Raw genomic sequence first — 22,412 nt, forward strand, 5'->3', positions numbered from 1 at the left:
GAGGAACAGTCACTTGACCTGAAACGTTAACTCTGATTTCTCTCCTCAGGTGCTGCCAGGCTTGCTGAGCTTTTCCAGTAGTTTCTGCTTTCTGATTTACAGCACCCACAGTTCTTTTGTTTTTTTATTTGAATAGTTTTCTAGTTTTATTTAAGCCAACAAAGTACCTTGTTAATATACAAGTGAACAACATGCTTAGCCTTCACTCATGATTCATTTCTCTTACTGCATTTGATTTATTTTGTGCTGAATATTTAACCAAGAAGACAGAACGCAGCACAACAATAAGAGAATGTACAGGAATCCAACAGGAAGGTCGGAGGTGCCTTGTAGTGATGTCTGTACTACAGCCCTAATGTGTTCATAGGTATTATTGCATAATAGTTCTCGTGAAAAGTCATTAATCAGAAATGTTATTCTGTTTCCTTTTCCACAAGTGTGCTTGACCTGATCACTTCAAGCACTTTCTGTTTATATTTCAGATTTGTAGCATTCACTGTATTTTACCTTCATCATATTTGGTGACTGCTTCAGGAGGAATTCTACAAGCAAGGAAAGCAGGATTACTTGTTGCAATTGTTGCTTGTTGAAAAGCAGGTTGAAGTACATTCTGTTGATCCTTGTAGAGGGAGGAGGAGAGCTTCTTCAAGGTAGGCATCCTTGCAAGAGGATTCGTAATAGGTTAAGATCAACTAGGAGAAAGTGAGGACTGCAGATGCTGGAGTACCAGAGTTGAAAAATGTGGTGCTGGAAAAACACAGCAGGCCAGGCAGCATCCGAGGAGCAGGAGAATCAACGTTTCGGGCATAAGCCCTTCTTCCTTTCTCCAGGTTAAGAAGTACTGCTGGATGTATTTTGTTTCTACTGCACCATCTCAATCTTTCTATTAAATAATGTTTCTCCTTTTTGTCAATTTTTTTAAACATTAAGTACTGGTCATGACATATTAATTGCAGCAAGTTGAACGTGTGTGTTGACCCATACATGTTGGATGCTGGATTTTTAAAAATATTTTGAAAGAACTTCAAAAGAAGGTGCTAGTGAGATAGTTGATGCATTGGTTTTAATTTTCGAAAACTCACTTGATTTGGGCACAATTCCAATGGATTGAAGGAAGTTAACTACTTCATTCAAAAGAGAAGGAGAATCAATCACAAAACTATAAACTTAACATCCATAATAGGGAAAATATTCAAATAAATTAGAGGAGAAACCTTGGATAAGTTCAATGTATTCAGGCAGAGTCAACATGGTTTTGTGAAAGGGACATTATGTTTGACCAATTAGTTGGGGATCTGCTATGGATAAAAGGGAACCAAGAAATATACTGTTCTTACATTTCCAGATAACGTTTTTTAAGATGCTACATCACAAGTTATCGTGGAAAATAAAAGGTGGAGCTTGTTGACATGAATAGATGGTTGGCTAGCAAACAGGTTGGCAAGGTGTGATGACTGGTGTGTCACAAGGATGAAGGTGCAGAAAACATGATACCAATTTTTTTGATTGGCAAGTAAGTTGTGAAGAGGGTATAAGAGACAGTTTGGCTAAGCGAGTGGACACAGATGCGATAAAGGGAGCTTAATGTAAAAAAAAAGTGAAGTTGTCCATTCTGGATAAAATCGTAGAATATGATTTAAAAGGTGAGAGATTGCATAGCTCTGAGATACTGAGAGATCGGGGTGTCCTAGTGCTTAAAATCAGAAAATATAAGTGTACAGATGTAGCAAGTAATTAGAACAGTTACAACAGTGTTCTCATTTCTTCCAAGATGACTTGAATACAGAAATTGGGAGGTTTATGTCTCAGTTATACAGGACACCAGTGAGACTGCATCTGGAGTACTGCTTACTGAGTTAGCCATCTTTTTTAAAATGTGGAGATGCTGGTGTTGGACTGAGTTGGACAAAGTTAAAAGTTACACAACACTAGATTATAATCCAACAGGTTTATTTGAAAGTATAAGCTTTTAGAGCTCTGATCCTTCATCACTAGCTACCTGACGAAGGAGCAGTGCTCTGAAAGCTAGTACTTCCAAATAAACCTGTTGGACTATAACCTGGTGTTGTGTGATTTTTAACTTTTATAAGGCAGATTGTAAATATATTGGAAGTAATTCAGAGAAGATTTGTCAGGCAGATTATTTTATTAGCAAAGTTTGGACAGGCTAGGATTGAATCCACTGGAGTTTAGAAGAGTAAGAGTTGACTTGATTGAAAGAATTAAGATCCTGAGGGATTGACAGGGTTGATGTGGACAGCACTTTTCCTCTTATGGGAGAATCTGGAAGCAGGGCTCATTGTTTAAAAAAAAAACAAGGGAACATAGTAACAGGAGTACAACAGTTTTCAGGGGCTGAATGACCTACTTCTAATTCATATGTTTTTATGAGCTCACTGAAGACTATTAATTTTCAATATAGCTTGGAGCTCACATTATTCCACCAAAGACCCAAATCTGGTAAAATAAATATACCTATTCGAAAGGATTTTAGTTTTTCAACATATTTCAAATCTCAATTTCTCCAGATATACTGCAAACACTTCAACATATTAATATGTGAATATAAACTGTGTAATAAAAGATTAATTATAAAGAGGATACTTTGATCTGACCTATCACTTTTCCATTCTTTGCATCACAGTTTAGGAACATGCACGGGAACTTTGACTCCCATTTTTGGGTATATACATCTGTTTAACAATAAATAAAATTAACTAGAAATAGAACAAATAAAACATATTACCCACTGTCCAGGATATTTCCAAGTGAAGTTCACCTGCATATCTGGATCTCCTACCACTGTACATGTCACATTAACCTGATCGCCACCAGCTACTGCATTCGATGAAGCTGCAATACTTGCAGATGGAGAGGCACTGGAAGCTGCACACATGTAACACAGTTCAATACTCAGTTAGTGACAAGTTACCTGAAACATGAATCACATTTCACAAAGTAAACTCATAAATTCATCAGTAAAGCTCAAAAGGCAAAATAACTGTGTTTAAAAAAAAAGTTTCACTGCAATAAATGTAAGTAAAAACATTCACAGTTTGCACGTTGCAAAACTCATTTGCCCAGAAATAAAATTCCTTATTAACCACTTTGTAATACATAAGTATAATTGTTGCTCTTGGAAATTATTTTGAATGTTTTTCTCTTGCGTACCTTTCACCGAGAGACTTTGATTCAAATTTGGATGTAATGTTACATTTACTGGAAGCTCTATGGTACTGTAGCCAAATAATTGTTTCATGCCTGAGCTTAAGCCATGAATGCTGATATGATCTTCTACCATAGTGGGTGAAGGTAGTGTCTTGATAACTCTGATATGTTTCCAAAATACACACTTTGCATTGTGGTTTCTACTTAATAATCACTGAAAGGGCTTCTGCTTGCATTTTTTTTCAATTCCTAACACAGGTATACAAGCTATTTATAATAGCTAATTATAATATAATTATAATAGCCAACATTATAGGCTTGTTGTTTCATAATATCAGGTATGAATCAATTTCACCACTGAACAATGTTTTATAATGTCTGCCATTATAAGTGCATGTAAAGGATCATTGAGAATAAATGTAACAATGCTCCAAGCACAACTTCACCAATTATTCAATTCAGTCCTGATTTCTCTGATCACAATGTAACTGAGAAAAAGGTGGTATCACTAGAAATAGAGTCATAGAAATATACAGCACAGAAACAGACCCTTCGGTACAACTCATCCATGCCGACCAGTTATCCTAACCCAATCTAATCTCACTTTCCAGTATCTAGCCCATATCCCTCCAAACCCTTCCTATTCATATACCCATCCAGGTGCTTTTTAAATGTTGCAATTATACTAGCCTCCATCACTTCCTCTGGCAGCTCATTCCATACACGTACCACCCTCTGCATGAAAAAGTTGCCCCTTAGGTCCCTTTTATATCTTTCTCCTGTCACTGTAAATTTACACCCTCCAGTTCTGGACACCCCCACCCCGGGGAAAAGACTTTTTCTATTTATCCTATCCATGCTCCTCATGATTTTTTGAACCTCTACAAGGTCACCCCTCAGCCTCCAAACTCCAGGAAAAACAGCCACAGCCTATTCAACCTCTCCCTATAGCTCAAATCGTCCAACTCTGGCAACATTGTTGTAAATCTTTTCTGAACCCTTTCAAGTTTCACAAAATTTTTCCAGTTGGAAGGAGACCAGAATTGCATGCAATATTCCAAAAGTGGCCTAACCAATGTCCTGTGCAGCCGCAACATGACCTCCCAGCTCCTGTAACTCTACTTTCAAGGAGCTATGAACCTCTTTGAAGTTCTCTTTGCTCAGCAACACTTTCTAGGACCTTACCATTAAGTGTATAAGTCCTACTAAGATTTGCTTTCCCAAAATGCTGCACCTTGCATTTATCTAAATTAAACTCCATCTGTCACTCCTAAGTCCAATGGCCCATCTGATCAAGATCCCGTTGTAATCTGAGGTCACCTTCTTCACTGTCTACTACATCTCCAATCTTGGTGTCATCTGCAAACTTACTAACTATATCTCTTATAGTCACACCAAAAGCATTTATATAAATGATGAAAATTAATGGACCCAATACCAATCCTTGTGGCACTCCACTGGTCATTGTGAATGAAAACTAAGATTCTTCAACATTAATATCTCTTTGATAGTGGAGTACTGGAGCTTTTAAAGCTTCTGATTAAGTAAACATTGGGTCTGATTCAAAGGAAAAGATCTTGTGATACTTCAGAATTATTTCACGCTCAGTAAGAGATTATATATCAGAGCAAGCAAACCTGTACCATTTCAGATTGGTTAAATTTCATTTGTTGATGATTCAGTGTTCAGTAAACATGTAACTTACTCATATCTCATTCTTTAAAAGAGATGATTCTCTTTATTTGAACGGATCAACAATCTACATAATTTAAAACAAAGCAGTATCACAACTTCAAGTTTCTGCTATTACATAATAGTTATACTACTTATACATGAATTTATATTGAAATTCAAGTCCCAGGTCTATAATGACTCAAAACTTAGTTATATACCTACAAACTGAATGCATGATTTATGTTGTGTTCTGTCTTCAGTAGGTACCACAAAGGTTGAATCTTACCTGAGGATCACAGAGTGAACTAAACATACGAAAAAGGAACATGAGTAGGCCACTCGGCCCTTCAAGTCTGGTCCACCATTCAATAAGATGTTGGTTGATCTGATTTTAACTTCACCTCTATGTTCCTACATATGCCTGATGTTCCTCCATCAAATGAAGAATCCATCCACATCTGCCTTAAAAATATTTGAAAATTCTGCATCCACTGCCTTTTGGTGAAGGGAATTCCAAAGAACCTTAATCCTCCGAGATTAAAAAAATACTCAATCTCTGCTTTAAATGTCAGGAGTCACACGACACCAAGTTTTAGGGCAACAGCTTTATTTGAAATCACATGGTTTCAGAGAACTGCTCCTTCGTCAGGTGAAGTGAGGAAAGGCATCTCATGGGAGCATCACCTCCCCACAAAGATGGCAGATACTCATGTGACTCGTCTAACGCTGTCTACTACCTCATACACTGCAGGCAAGGATGCCCCGAGGCACAGTATATTGGTGAGACCATACAGATACTATGACAACAGATGGATGAACTCAGTGCAAAAATCACCAGACAGGAATGTTCCTCCCAGTCGGGGAACACTTCAGCGGTCAAAGACCTTCGATCTTCGGGTAAGCGTCCTTCAAGGCGACCTACTTTTGAGATACACAACAACACAGAATCACTGAGCAGAAACTGATAGCCAAGCTTCATACCCATGAACATAGCCTCAATGGGTACATGTTGCGTTACATGTCATACCATTCTGTATCTGTTAAATCTTCCTTACTGTCCTTACTTGTTATGATCTCTCTACCTTAATTAGTTTGTACAGTTTTGTTACTTTGGTCAGACCCTCAGCACGCAACTCTTATACCTATCGTATATTCCAGCCATTTGGTTTGTCTCCAGCACCATCTTATCTTTAATTTTTTTGTAAGTATCTACCTGCCTCAATTAATCAGATTATAGGTCATTCCTTTACTTGTTATTCAGCTGTTGACATGTTACTTGTCTGACACTTGGTCACCAGCAGAGACTTTACATTCAGTCTGCCAACACTCCACTCACACCATTTGTATGATCTTTTGATCTCTCTGCCTTTAAAATGTGTGCCTATGTGCTTATGTAAAAAATGAGGTCTGCAGATGCTGGAGATCACAGCTGCAAATGTGTTGCTGGTCAAAGCACAGCAGGCCAGGCAGCATCTCAGGAATAGAGAATTCGACGTTTCCTGATGAAGGGCTTATGCTCGAAACGTCGAATTCTCTATTCCTGAGATGCTGCCTGGCCTGCTGTGCTTTGACCAGCAACACATTTGCAGCCTATGTGCTTATCTTCACTTCACCTGATGAAGGAGCAGCGCTCTCAAAGTTTGTGATTTCACATAAGCCTGTTGGACTAAAAACTGGTGTCATGTGACTTCTGACCTTATCCGTCCCAGTTCAACACCAGCACCTTCACATCACTGCTTTAAATGGGCACCTCATTATTTTGAACCCTATTCTGGATTCTCCCACAAGAGAAAACATCCTTTCCATATCCATCTGGTCAAGCTGCCCCAGGATCTTATATGTTTCAATTAAGTCACCTCTGACTCTTCTAAACTCCAGAGGACACAGGCTTGGCCTGTCTAACCCTTCTTCAAAGTAAACCCACTCATTCCAAGCATTAATCTAGTGAAATGTTTCCAATATATTAACATAATTCTGTAGGTTTGGTGACCATTGTAGTCTGACCAGTACCCTACATAACTGAAGGATAATCTTCCTAATCTTACATTCAATTCCCCTCACAATAAAACATAACATTCAGATTACTTGCTGCACCTGCATACTAGCCTTCTGTGATTCATGCACGAGGACACACAGAACTCTCGGAACTTCCAAGCTCTGCAACTTCTTACCATTTAGGTAATATGCTTTTTTATTCTTTCTGCCAAAATGGATAATTTCATACTTTATTTGCCACATTGTTGCCTCATCATTTAGGCTATCCACATTGCTTCGTAGGCTCTTTTTGCCTCTTCACATTCATTTGAAACATTCAAGTAATAAATAGCTAATACACAATGCAGAAAGAATACATTGCCCAGTTAAAAGGTCAACAAATCTGTAATATCTAATGAAATTATGTCTGACTATTAACTGGCTTTATAGTTATTAATGTCCAACCAAATTGAGATGGGATTACTATTCCTTAATTTAGCAACTTCTCCTAACTGATCAATATATCATCACAATCATGTTAGCCAATTTCAGCATCAATTCTAAAACCATAGGGATCAAAAGGTTCCATGGTTACAATTTAAAGGAATATATCAAGATTATTAATCACTTCATAAAAAGAACATCTGATGGATATTGTTCAGATTTGTTGTAAATTAACAGTCACTGTTTTGTATTTCTACAAACTGAAGGAACAGCAATAAATTTCCAAGTCAGAATGGTGAGTGGCTTGGAGAGGAACCTGCAGGTGATGGTATTCCCATCTATCTGATGTCTTTGTCCTTCTAGATGGTAGTGGTCATGGGTATGGAAGGTGCTATCCAAGGAACCTAGGAGAACTTTTGCAGTACATCCTCTGGATAGTACACACTGCTGGTACTAAACAAGGATTTATGGACGTGATGATAGTCAAGCGAACTGCTAAATTTGGATGGTGTCAAGCTTCTGCGGTGTTGTTGCAGCTGCACCCATCCAGGCAACTGGGGAGTATTCCAAACACTCTTGAATTGTGTCTTGTAGATGCTGGACAGGATTTGGGAGTTACTCACTGCAGATTTCCTGTCTAACCTGCTGTTGTAGCCACTTTATTTCATATGGCAAGCCCAGTTGAGTTTCGAGTCATGGAAACACCCTGGACGTTAATATTGGGGGATTTGGTGATGGTAACAGCGATGATAATCTGATTGAATTTTACACTCAGTTTGAGGGTGAGGAGAGTGAATCTGAAATTATCTTTTGAAAATTAAATTAGGCCAATGTTAGAACAGTGCAATCGAAAGTGAATTGGCAAATAACGTTAAAGGATAATTAAATATAGATGCAGTTGAAGATATTTAAGGGAAAATTTTAAAATACAAAGGAGAGATACATTCCAACTGTATGAAAAATTCCAAGGGACAGATCTGCCATCCATGGCCAAGTAGAAAGGCTAAAGCTAGTATCGAACTTAAAGAAAAAGGCATATGATTGTCCTGGCAGGTGGCAGGTCAGAAGTTTGAAAAGATTATATTAAGAAAGGCTAAACAATAGTGAAAAGTGAAGATTAAAATATGAGATAAATTTAGCTGAGAATATAAAAAAGTAAAATTCCTGTAAAATATTTAAAAAGATATAATTATTTTAGAAGCTGTTCAGAGAAGGTTCAATTGTTTCATTCTTGGAATTAAAGTGTTAATTTATAAAAAAAGGTTGAAAACATTAAGCCTACATTAGATGGAGTTTAGGGTACTAGGAGGCTCTTATTAAAATATACAAGATACTGTGGAAACTTATTAAACTGGTGTAATACTGGGAAGAGTAACCAATAGAAACATTTTTCAGTCTACAATCAGATGGCTAAGTGTTGAACCAAATAAGTGCAGGCCCACTGAAATGAACAGAGAAAAGGTGTTCAAGTAGAATCATGCAAATAATAATCCCAAGGGTTGCAGAGAGGATAAAGGAGGCCAAGACACAAGGATGATGGAAGTAAGTTTGATGAAGTTAATTGGCTGTATTAACTAAAGTGGAAGTGTTAATTGTTCTTATGCAACATAATCACACAAAGAGAAGAGAAAATAACATAAAAATATAAATGTACATTTTTAACCAGACTTGGGGTTAGTTATTTAAATGTAGTCCTTCTGCTCCAGGTAATGAGGTTCACTTCACAGAGTACAAATGGGGAAATGAGGTGTGGAAGACAGCACACCTCACTCTCTGACCTTCACTCCTATTATTTGAGGCATCAGTTATGAGCAGAGTCTCCAAAAACATATCAGCTGCTCTTCTGTGCCACATGGAGAAAAACAAGGGAATTTAACACTTTCAATTTGAGTAGGGCAACAAATATCTTAGAATCGTAAATTTAGAATCTATGTTTTTTAAACATCAAAGGAATATATCACATCCATAATAACTAAGTTGATATATTTAATAAAGGTGAACACAACAGCAATTACTAAAAGCTGAATTAAAGCTTTATCTGTTTAGAATAGGATATTCAATATTACCTTCGGTGTACAAAAGAAGGTAATTGCTTGATATCTGTGGAATTCCCTGTAGTCTTGCCATGCAGTACACAACCCCCTTCTGCTTAAGACTAGGTTTATGAATAACAAATCCTTGTTTTGCATCATAACTAATAACTGATCCATCAACAGGAAGCTCTTGAGGAGGGATTTCTCGATGCAGTGTGACATTAGCCAAAGGTGTGCTCACACGACAAGGGATCACCGAAGGTCCTTCAGACCGAAGGTAGATAATATCAAAGTAATTGGTTGATGGCACAAATAATTCAGATGCATCTGGAAAAAACAAATAATAAATAAGAACAAATTGATTTGTGGGAAACATGCAATTAGTTTACCTGTTGTAATTGCTCTAAAACTGTCACCTGTTTAAATTGGCTATTTTTATCCTGAAATTGGAAGGTTTAAGGGAAATAAACAAAGTGGTTCTTTATGAAATACTGATCACAGGTCTGAACATCCCATGCAGCAGGGGTTAGCATGTGTGAAGCCCTCAACAGGACAAGTCTGGAAGAACATAAATACATCCAAAACTGGAAAACAAAAGCTGTTTCTGACTAGAAGTAAAATTGAAAAACACTTATTAGATAAAATGATCATACTTACATTTTCAATTTGAAGATGATAAAGCAAAATAGTTCAAACCTTTTTACAGGAAGATCAATTAAAACAACAGCAAAAAGGAAGGCTGTGATGGAAAAGGATCATTAAAGACAATATATCAGGTAATGACAAAGAAGGTAGAAATATTCACTAAATATTTCATTTCGCTTAATACCAGTGAGTTGGAACATGTTGACATGACATTGAATGGAATACATGAGCTACAAGAGAGTACATTTAAAATAAGAGCTTGTGTTGAATAAACTAAACAAGCTCAAAAAGGATGGTCTGTATGAATTGTACCCACTTATTTTAAGATAATCTAGGTAAGAGATAGCAGAGACATTATTACAAACAAGGCCTGGGAGAATGGGGTGAAAATGGTGCTCAGCACTAGGGCACAAATGAGTGCATGATGGGTGCTGCGTTCTTGGGATAAGTGCCATTCTTAAGTTCAGATTCTTAAGAGCCTAAATTCAAGTGGTCATTTAGCCTGACAATCAGGGTCACTCTGGGTGATGTGATCTATATTAGCCTAGGCTGTCATCTCTCTACTGTGCAGATGCTAACCCTCCACATTTCCATGTGCTGTTTTCAGTGCACAGGTAATGCACTTGGGGCTAGCTAACAAAAACTAGGGATTACACTAAGAATAGTAAAACCCTGAAAATCGGAGAGACAATTATATATATATATATTTGCAGACCTCTGAAGGTAATGGGGAAGTGGATAAGAGGGAGCGGCGATGAAGTCCCTCACCACCGGATGCCTGGAGGAAGAACACCTCATCTTCCGCCTCGGAACACTTCAACCCCAGGGCATCAATGTGGACTTCAACAGCTTCCTCATTTCCCCTTCCCCCACCTCACCCTAGTTCCAAACTTCCAGCTCAGCACTGTCCCCATGACTTGTCCTACCTGCCTATCTTCTTTTCCACCTTTCCAATCCACCCTCCTCCCTGACCTATCACCTTCATCCCCTCCCCCACTCACCTATTGTACTCCATGCTACTTTCTCCCCACCCCACCCTCATCTAGCTTATCTCTCCACGCTTCAGGCTCTCTGTCTTTATTCCTGATGAAGGGCTTTTGCCCGAAACATCGATTTCGCTGCTCCTCGGATGCTACCTAAACTGTTGTGCTCTTCCAGCACCACTAATCCAAAATTTGCTTTTATTAGCATAGAACACAGTAGCAAGGAAGTATGTGGGACTGTATAAAATGCTGGTCAGGCCACCACATAGCATGCAGTTCTACTGCCACATTATACGAAGAATGTAATTGCACTAGAGACAGTGCAGAGCAGATTTACCAATGTGCTGTCCAGGCTGGTAGATTTGAGATATATATTGGGTTTAGATAGGCTAAGACTGGTTTCCTAGAAGCAGCCAAGGTTGAAAAGGGACCTGATTGAAGTGTATAAGATTATGAGGGACACTGATAAGATGGATAGGAAGGCATGTTTTCATTAGTTGAGCAGTCAATAATTGTTGATGGGGTAGGTAAGAGGTTGAAGGCTAAGAGGAGTTGATGGGAAATTCTAAAGGGTGGTGGGATCTGGAGCGCACTGACTGAAAGGATGGTTGTGTCAGAAACTCTTGTAGCATTTATGGAGTATTTAAATGTCCACTTGCTTTGGTTTACACTCCAGAGGTATGGGACGAAAACTGGAAATGGATTAGAGTAGTCAGATCTTTGCTGACTGACATAAACACATAGGCTGAATGGGCTGTAAATGTTGATGAGTGCAATATGAATGACTAAGTTCTATGATTGCCTGACAAAACCATGGTTGTAAAATATATCATCAAACCTGACCTCAAATGGACAGCATAAAAACAACAAGTTTAGTTAATCCAATACAAAAGTAGTTAACCCCACTTTGACATTAGTGAAGGAGTCTCCACCATGACTATGGTTCCCAATTCAGGGCATCCAAACGATGTGGTTTGGTTTCAGAAACAGGAGGGGCACTAGGGCCCATTATTGTTCTCCCTTGGCTTGACTACACGTACTTAATTGTTAATTTAAAAAATGTAGTATGTTGAACGAGAAAGCTGGTTGATAGTTAATGCAATCCTTATATTTAAGAAGTGCGGGAGAAACGCACACAGGAAAGTATAGAGTAATCTGTTTAACACCAAGGATAGGAAAATTTATGGAATTCTTACTACAGGAGACAATAGAATAATATCTAGAAGCAAAAAAAAGGAATGATCGGAATGGTAGTACAGAACATTTCAGTAAAGAGAGACAGAATGCTGAAGCTTTTGAATTACACATAACAGGACAAGTGCAAAAATGCCAAATTTCAAATGATCGCAACAATTTATACTACAGGCATAAGGAGATCTGATTGGTTAGCCAAGGCATTGCCATGAAGAAAGCAACTGCAACCTATAGGTTCGCAAAGGACACAAATAATTGAAAAAATGTGCAAGGTTTGAACTTATTCTCTTTGTTGAGAACATCTAAAGGGAAGGTAAGGGCGTGGTTGAGTAAATGAAGAAATGGTGATTGGAATGTCACAGGCCAGACTGTTGGACTTTTGGCCATATTGTTGTAAGTGAATTGAGAGACAGTTATTTTTCCCACAGGAAAACACAGAAGGAAGTAAACTTGAAATAGAGAAGAGAGATGCAGGTGGAATGTGATATAAGGAAGTGATCAGAAATGAATTTATTTGTAATTGAAATGATAGGAGCAGCATGGCTGTGTGCAATGGCTGAGTCAAAGAAGTGCTTAGAAATATTGGTTGGGAGACATACATGAAGGGAGTGATAAAGGGAAGATAAGTGGGCAGTAAACCCAGAACACAGATAGCTGACGGGTATGGCAATCAAGTCATTAAGTGGATGTGTTTCTGGGACATGAGTTCAAATCATGCTATGACAGATAGTGAAATTCGAATTCAATAACATCTGGAATTAGAAACTAGTGACCATATAACCAATTGCAATTGCTTTAAAAACTCATCTTGTTCGCTAATGTCCTTTATGGAAGGAAATTTGTCACCTTGAGCTGATCTGGCTTACATAGGACTCCAAAACCCACGGCTATATGGTTGACTCTTAACTGCCCTGTAAGGTGGCCTAGCAATTTATTTGAGCCCATGCGCAACTAAGGATAGGCAGAAAATGCTGATCTTGCTTGCCATCAATATATATATTCGATACATAAGAAAATCTAATCTCATTCTGCACTGAATTTTATTTAACTTTCGAGGAAAAAAGTCAAAGAGAAATGGAACATATGGGGAGAAATTCCTTTGTGCAGTGCCATTTCAATATCTTTGAAGAACAGCAGCAGGCTGTTTGGGTATTATCCCATGCACTGTTTGCTGTAAATATCATGTCTTCTTATTTTTCTCTATTTTTAATGGCAAAAGAACTATTTTAAAACCAAAGATTGCTGGAGGATTGCTGCATGATTTTAAAGCAAGGAACCTAACCTATAGTGTTACGTAGTGTCTGAGTATAGTTTACAGAGTTGCTGAAACTGAAGGGTTGTGTAGAAATTAAGTTTTGGTTGACTACAAATGACAGAATGGTCTAAGGTCTGGTGACCACTTATCAACAATAAAGACATCTGCCTGCCAACAATAATAGGATTGGGTATCAGATAGTTGAACAGCTTGAGGCTGTGAACAACACTGTAGCTTTCAGAGGTCTCTTTGTTTTCTGCAATAAAGGCTACTTTAAACTTGAAGAAAACCAATTTGTTTTCCCTTCAGCAATTGCTACAAGTTGTGACTTTTAATTAGTAAGTCTGTAATGTTTTGTAAGTGTGAACCAGAGACCCTGTACTTTTCACAAAACAGTGAAAACATCCAGAGAAGAAGGACTGACAAGCATCATTCTAAAGTAATCTGTAAGTAATCTAATCTAATCTAATTAGCACAAGAACCATGTTGGTAAGAGAAACTCTAGTTGATTCATCTTAATATTCAATGGGATTATCATTGCTGAATCCCACACTACTAAAATCATTCGCAAGTGATTGGGTGGGGGGTAGAATTACTACAAGCCGGAAATCAAGCTCAACCAGGCATAAAAATACATCGATTTTGAGTGGATTTTGAGGCTAGGAATTCAGTGTTAACAGCATCTCCAGCAATTTCCTCTTCACTATCCTGATTTGAAAATTTATTGGCATTCATTTAATCTCACAGGATTAAAATCCTGGAACTCAGAGAGTCATAGAGATGTACAGCATGAAAACAGAACCTTCAGTCCAACTCATCCATGCTGACCAGCTATCCTAAATTAATCTAGACCCATTTGCCAGCACTTGGCCTATATCTCTCTAAACCCTTCCTATTCATATACCCATCCAGATACCTTCTAGATGTTGTAATTGTACCAGCCTTTACCACTTCCTCCGGCAGCTCATTCCATACATGCATCACCATCTGTATGAAAACATTGCCCCTTAGGTCCTTTTTCAATCTTTCCCCTCTCACCTTAAACCAATGCCTTCTAGTTCTGGACCCCCCTACCCTGGGAAAAAAGACGATCTATCTATGTCCCTCATGATTTTATAAATTTTTATAACATCATCCCTCAGCTTCTGATGCTGCAAGAAAACAGCCCCAGCCTATTCAACCTCTCCCTATTGCTTAAATCCTCCAACTCTGGCAACATTCTTGTCAATCATTTCTGCACCCTTTAACAATATCTTTTCAATATCAGGGAGATCAGAATTGAATGGAGTATTCCAAAAGTGGCCTAACCAAAGTCCTGTACAGCCACAATATAACATTCCAACTTCTATACTCAATAAACTGACCAATAAAGGCATGTGTATTCAAAGCTTTCTTCACTACCCTCTTTACCTGTAACACCACCTATAAGGAACTATGAACCCGCACCTCAAGGTCTCTTTGTTCAGCAATGCTTCACTGAACCCTGCCTTGATTTGCCTTTCCAAAATGCAGCACCTCACATTTATCTAAATGAAACTACATCTGCCACTCCAAGGCCCATTTGCCCATCTGATTAAGGTCCTGTTGCGCTCAGAAATAGCCTTCTTCACTGTCCACTACATCACCAATTTTGGTGTCATCTGCAAACTTGCTAATAATTCCTCCTGTATTCACTTTCAAATTATTTATATAAATGACAAAAAGCAGTGAACCCAATCCTTGTGGCACAGTGTTGGTCACAGGCCTCCAATCCAAGAAAACAACCCTTCATCACTATGCCATATGAACTTCTGTAATCCAAGGTTTTGGCTCACCACAACCTTATTAAGGGCAAATATAAAACAGGAAATGTTGCTCAGCCATAGGTTACAGAAGATATAATTACAAAGGATCCAAAGAGCACATGAAAAAAGTTGTTCGAAAAAGTAGCAGATCTGAGGATTGGGAGCACTGTAGAATGCATCAAGTGAGGACAATAAAGATTGTTCATTAAGGGAAAATAACATATGATAGCACATGCAGGAAACAAAAAAACCTGACTGTAAAAGCTTCAGAAATACGTAAAGAGAAAAAGATTACTGAAAAAAAATATAGGTTGGTTATAGTCAAAAATGAAAAAAATATATAATGGGGAACAAAGAAATGGCAGAAGAATGGAGTACATATTTTGATCTTGTCATCACAAAAGAGGGCCCAAATAATTGCCTAGAAATGTTAGGGAACCAACGGTCTAGTGAGAGGGAAGAATTTAAGAAAGTCATTATTTTACCAAGAATGCAGAACTGTCATATGAGAAGAGGTTGGTTCAACTAGGCCTATGTTCACTAAAGTTTAGAATAATGAGAATGAATCTGATTGAAATACACAAAATTCAAGACCATAAGACCATGAGACATAGGAACAGAAATTAGGCCAAACAGCCCACCTGGCCTGCTCCACCATTACATCGTAGCTGATAAGTTTCTCAACCCCATTCGCCTGCTTTCACCCCATAACCCTTGATCCCCTTGACAATCAAGAATATATCTATTTCCATCTCAAATATACTCAGTGACCTGGCCTCCACAGCCTTCTGTGGCAGTGAATTCCATAGATTCACCATTCTCTGGCTGAAGATATTTCTCCTTATCTCCGTTCTAAAATGTCTTTCCTTTGCTCTAAGGCTGTGCCCTCGGGTCCTAGTCTCTCCTACCAATGTAAACATCTTACCAACATCCACTCTGTCTGGGCCATTCAGTATTCTGTAAGTTTCAATTAGATCTCCCCTCATCCTTCTAAGATCGATCGAGTACAGGCCCAGAGTCCTCAAATGTTCTTCATATGTTAAGTTTTTCATTCCTAGGTCCATTCTTGTGAACCTCCTTTGAACTTGCTCTAGGACTAGTACATTCTTCCTGAGATATGGGGTCCAAAACTTAGTAAAATTCCCTAAATGTGATCTGATTAGAGGCTTTTAGAGCCTCAGAAGTATATCCCTGTTTTTATATTCGAGTCCTCTCTAAATAAATGCCAACAATGCATTTGCCTTCCAAAGTACTGACTCAACCTGCAAGTTTACCTTGAAAGAATCCTGGTCTAGAGCTCCCAAGTCTCTTTGTACTTCAGATTTCTGAATTTTCTCCCTATTTAAAAAATAGTCTATGCTTCTACTCTTTTTACCAAAGTGCATGACCTCACAATTTCCCATGTTGTATTCCATCTGCCACTTCTTTACCTACTCTCCTAACCTGTCCAAATTCTTCCGCAGCCTCCCCACCTCTTCAATGCTACCTGTCCCTCTACCTATCTTTATATTGTCTGCAAACTTAGCCAGAATGCTCTCAGTTCCTTCATCAAAATCGTTAGTGTATAAAGTGTAAAGTTGTGGTCCCAACACTGACTCTTGTGGAACATCACTTGTCACGAGCTAACAAGAAAAGGCAGATTAGATGCAGGGGGGATGTTTCCTTTGGTTGGGGGAGACTAAATCCAAAGGTCAGAATACTAGGATACTGAGGAGGCTATTTAGGACTGAGATAAGGAAATATTTCTCTACTCAAAAGGTGGTCATAATATGGAATTTGCTATCACAGAAAGCTGTGGAGGCCTGGTTGATGAGTTTATATTCAAGAAAGAGAGTAATTTTTATTAGATATTAAAGGCATGGCAGGGTACTGAGAGAATGCAAGAATATGGCATTGAGATGGGGGACAAGTTATAATCATGCTGAATGGCTGAGAAGGCTGGATGGACCACATGGCCTACTCCTGCTTTTAGTTTCTCTGCTTCTAATTAGGAATAGGCAACAAATGCTACTTTTGCAGTAATGCCGAGATCCCATGAAACGAAAATAAAATAAATCAATGCAGCCTTAAGAAGGAGTACATGATACAAAATACCTCCTAGGTTCGTACTGAAATTTGTAGTGGGAGAGAAGATGATAGAGTATTTATTTTTATGAGTGCATATGCCTCATACACTGTAGTGCACATAGGAAATTACAACACACCATGTTATAGGCTTCTCTCACATGATTTATTTGTAGTGCTCCCAGCACGAGTCTTTGCTCTTGAACAGGCAATTAGAAAATTTAATAAACAAAGGACTTTAGTACTGAAAGAGGACAACAAATCTTGTAAGGTCTGGGAGTTTCATGGAGTGGAATTATACTGGTCTGTATGTTATTGCTTGCGGGAATTATTGCATATATATCCTGGTAATTTAATCTTGAACCTCTGGTATGATTATGAATGAAGCAAGACTGCAGACAGATGAATTCAAATGTATGGAATCAGAAAAGCAAGTGATCTCAACATCATAAGCTTATCTGACAGCCTGCAGTTTCTGGATCATTGAGAGAATGAGACAGCACACTAAGACTGCTTAGAGGGCAACAAGCTCATTAAGAGAGACCCAGGTTTTAAAGGACACAATGACAATTCTACAGCAAGGAACATGAGAATTAGCTGTAGTGAAAATAAAATAAATAACCAACATCAAATTGATCACTTGCTAAACTCCTGTGGAATCAGCAGAATTTTAAACTGCGATTGGCCTTGGCACATCTAGGATAGGGACAGAAAAATGGTCATGTTGAGAAAATTGGTGATGCTTGACTGCTTTTCAGTGGCCCCTCCGAGATTATATGTTATAATAGAAAACATGCGGGCTGTGGTACCTCCAGGATCAGACAGCCTGACAGTGTCAAGGTTCACAGTGAGTGAACCTTGCTGCTGTACCATTTTATTTTATAACAATTATTTAGGCAAGATACGAACGTATGGCTAACATTAACAGAATATATCCCAACATGTCTTTTGGACAGGAGGGCAGGGAAGAAAACCAGTAAAAAAGGACATCTCAATGCCAAGCTGTCATGCTAACAATAGATCATCGTAATTTACTTGTACCTGCATAGGACTTCACAATACAAAAATATCAATTTACATTTATTTCATGCTTTGGACATAGTATAAAATTCCAAGGAACTACACAGGAGCACAGTTTGTCAAATACTGTCACTGAGTAAAAGATGGAGAATATTAGAACAGATTATGAAAAGCGTGGTCAGATTAAGGAGAAAGAGATAAACAGGTAGCAAAGGTGAGAGATAGTGTCCTACTTCTGAGTTAGAGACTCCAGGTTCACGTCTCACCTCAGGACATGATGACCAAGGGAGGCGAGGTCATAATGTGACAGGTTAAGTATCAACCTGTAAATCCTTCTAATGCACACAAACAGCAGAAACAGTAAGATTCACAGTCAGTCTTCTGATAAAAAGAAAGTTAGGGCCCCCACTGTTACTATCCAAAGGGGAGGTACAGTGGCTAGCACTGCTGCCTCACAGCACCAGGGTCCCAGGTTCAATTCCAGCCTTGGGTGACTGTCCTGTGTCTGTGCGGGTTTCCTCTGGGTGCTCTGGTTTCCTCCCACAGTCCAAAGATGTGTAGGTCAGGTGAATTGGCCATGCTAAATTGCCCATAGTGTTAGGTGCATTAGTCAGAGGGAAATGGGTCTGGGAGGTTACTCTTCAGAGGGTAGGTGTGGACTTGTTGGGCCAAAGGGCCTGTTTCCACACTGTAGGGAATCTAACCTATCCAAACTTGAGGCTCACTAAGCGAACCATAAAACACCATCATAATTTCCATTACACTGCCTCATGTGGTACCACATTGCTAAGTTGTTATTTCCTATTTTTACACCATACTTTTGATAGTCTATTTAATAAGGACAGAAATTGAATTTAAGAACCATATACTTCAACGGGAACAGGTTACCTGCCACAAAGATATATGTTTTGCCCATTCTCAGGTCATCTTTGCTACACTCCGGCCCATCACAGAGTATCACCCAGCAGCTGTATTCTCCGGTGTCAGCAGCTCTTGTATTGGTAACTGTTAGCTGGCTGTACTTTTGCTGTTGTACAATACTGAGAAAAAAAATAGTTGTCACTTTTTATGACCAGGTGAGGAGTGAGAATCAGCTCCGCTCTTATTAAACCCCTCTCGGTCTATTAAGTCACAACAAACACTTTTATTTAATTCTTCTGGCACATAGTTATCACACTTCAATTAAAATATTCTATAGAAAATAAAGGAACTAATTATTAAAGTATTTTTCAGTGACAGACAAAGAATGTTATTACTACGAACCCCAAGAAAAGGTATAGTAAAACATTAAACACACACAAAAAACTGAAATATTAGTTTTAAGACAGGAAAGGTGTCTGATACCAAAAAGAAAATAAAAATAAATGTCGATTAAATGTTTTAAAGTCATTGAAACCTGAATTCATGACTGCATAGTTGTCTTGTTTTCTCATTACTAATGAAGTTTGAAAAGTGCTGGAGTTCTTGGTAAATGGCTGTTTTCCAAATTGCTTTTACATCAGGTGCTGCTTTCAGCTGATTCTGGTACAGGGAGAGTGAGAGAGAACAATCCTTGGTTCTGTTGTTATTAATCCATTGTTCATTTTCTCTTTGTCCTACCAACCAACCAATGGAAATTTGTTTTTTCTTTGCCGGAGTCTATTTCCAGTCTTTCTGAGCTTAATGCTCTGCAGTCAACTTTTCATCTCCCAATATGAGAAGCCATCATACAATTCCAGGTGATCATTGCACCCGTTTAGGTCAGTACTTGACTCGTTGTGACAATGCTATGGCTTTAAGAGGTGTATTTTGTGATTTATTCTTATGAAGGAAGGTTGAGACTCCAAAGCCAATGAACAGCTTGTGAAGCCTTTGGGTTATTTTTTAAAGTTGGAACAATAGAAGTCACCTGAATGGGTGAGGCCAAGCTCCCAGAGAACCAGAACTAATAGTTTTAGCTATCTGCAGTTGCTGGGGGCTTGAAGCTGGATGTGGAAGCTCTTATTCTCTCTCTCTGTTACAGCTAGAAGGTAAGGTTCTGTTCTTGCTGCTAGAATTGCATGTGCGACAATCTATTTTACTTTAATGTGCTTTTGCCAATGGTGTGTTTATGGGATGTACAATGTCGAAACAGTTGATTAATAGTAATTAATATATATATTATTTTGTTAAGCATTTTGACAGAGTTGCAGTTAAGCCAATTCTTTTCCTTGTATTTTGTTTGCATTTTAACTGTAGTGTAAAAATAAAGTGTGTTTTGCTTAAATTTGAGTAGTTTGACCAATTGAATTACTTCTGGAGCACAACACCTTATACTTACCTTTAAAATCAGAAAAAGTCTAGGCTATCTTTTTGATACGTTTTGAGGGGGTTTGGTCTGGTCCATAATAATTTTAAAAATCACTTTCAGATTTTTAGGACATCAAGATGATAAGTAGCTTGGAGGGGAACTTGCAAAAGGTGGTGTTCCCATGTATTGCTTGCCCTTGTCTTTCTAGATGGAAGTGATTGTTGGTTTCTGAGATGCTGTCTGAACAGCCATGGTGAACTAGTGCAGTGTTTCTTGTAGATGGTACACACTACTGCTACTGAGATCCGAGGTGCAGGAAATAGATATGGTGCTAGTCAAGTGAACTGCTTTAACCTACATGGTATCAAGTTTCTTGAGTGTTGTTGGAGCTACACCCATCCAGGCAAGTGGGGAATATTCTATCACACGTTTGATTTGAGCCTTGTAAATAGTAGACAGGCTTTGTGAAGTCAGGAGGTGAGTTACTCACTACAGGATTCCCAGCTTCTGACCTATTATTGTGGGCACTCTTGTTTATACAGCCAGTCCAGTTCATTTTTTAGTCAATGGTAACCCCCAGGATGTTGATAGTTGGAGATTCAGTGATGATAATGTCACTGAATGTCAAAGGATCATGGTTAGATTGCTTGGCAAGTGAATATTACTTGTCACTTTTCAGCCTAAGTCATGACATTGTCCAGGTCTTGCTGCATTTGAACATGAACTACTTCAGTATCTGAGGAGTACTTAACTGTGCTGAACATTGTGCAATCCTCAAGTGAACATTCTCAGTTCTGATCTTATGATGGAGGAAATGTCGCTGATGGAGCAGCTGAAGATGGTCGGGGGGCCTCAGACATCACCCTGAGGAACTCCTGCAGAGATGTCCTGGAGCTGAGATGACAGACCTCCAACAACCACAAGCATCTTCGTTTGTGCTTGGTATGACTCTAACTTGTGGAGAATCTTTTCCCGTGATTCCCATTGGGTCTAGTGTTGCTAGGGCTCCCTGATGCCACACTCAATGGAACATTGTTAAATGTTATCTTTCTTTATTCTATCAATATATCAAAGAAAGGCTTTTCACATTTATATTAAATATCTCTGTTTCCTTCAAAAATTGTAAAATAAGAAAAGATAAAACCTGCCATGGAACAGTTTTTTGTTTGCTTAAAATTTGTGCTATTACATTATTTTCCAGTTTTAGTGAATTCACAGTGAGTTTTGACAAACTGCCAACACTTGCAACAAAATTAATTTTCAGAGAAGTTTATTTCCATCTCCAAAATTTAATCCCATGAAATTGCAGAACAATAGTTCAACTGTACAACCTACATAGTCAGGAGAAAGTGAGGACTGCAGATGCTGGAGATCAGAGTTGAAAAGTGTTGCATTGGAAAAGCACAGCAGGTCAGGCAGCATCCGAGGAACAGGAGAATTGACGTTTTGGGCATAAGCCCTTCATCAGGAATGAAGGGTTGATGAAGAGCTTATGCCCGAAATATCGATTCTCCTGTTTCTGGGATGTTGCCTGACCTACTGTGCTTTTCCAGTGCCGCACTTTTCGATTCTCAACCTACATAGTCAAGCAACTGCATTGTATCTGTGATGATATCCCAATATTTCAAATAGTGGGCCTACTGATATCATTCAGGCCCTGCTAAATGTAATGACCATTTTGAAAATTGTTTCCCAGTGTCAGCTGGCTAGTTGAGGGGTGAAAGGATGTAGGTTATCAGGACAGTGCAGTGTGACTATGGCATGTCAAGCTGTAGGTCACAAGGGGATTGATGGAAGGTATTATGGAATGAGTGTTGGGAGTGGAAAAAGCAAGGGTAGAAAAAGGTTATGGATATGATTGCAGGTCAGGAACAGCATCTTGAATGGTGTAACATGAAGGACAGC

General features: G+C 38.6%; 1 protein-coding gene across 1 annotated transcript in view; it reads right to left on the reverse strand.

Annotated features, from left to right (window-relative positions):
- pdgfrl (platelet-derived growth factor receptor-like) overlaps nucleotides 1–22,412 on the reverse strand; it is a 31,660-nt gene that overhangs the window by 3,218 nt on the left and 6,030 nt on the right. The window contains exons 3-5 of the mRNA XM_060830529.1: nucleotides 19,127–19,278; nucleotides 9,327–9,620; nucleotides 2,747–2,886 (exon numbers count right to left, since the gene is read on the reverse strand). Of these exons, the coding sequence (XP_060686512.1) occupies nucleotides 2,747–2,886; nucleotides 9,327–9,620; nucleotides 19,127–19,278 (586 nt within the window). The remainder of the gene's footprint in view (nucleotides 1–2,746; nucleotides 2,887–9,326; nucleotides 9,621–19,126; nucleotides 19,279–22,412) is intronic.

The sequence above is a fragment of the Hemiscyllium ocellatum genome, chromosome 1 (assembly GCF_020745735.1).
Source record: "Hemiscyllium ocellatum isolate sHemOce1 chromosome 1, sHemOce1.pat.X.cur, whole genome shotgun sequence".
Lineage (NCBI taxonomy): Eukaryota > Metazoa > Chordata > Chondrichthyes > Orectolobiformes > Hemiscylliidae > Hemiscyllium > Hemiscyllium ocellatum.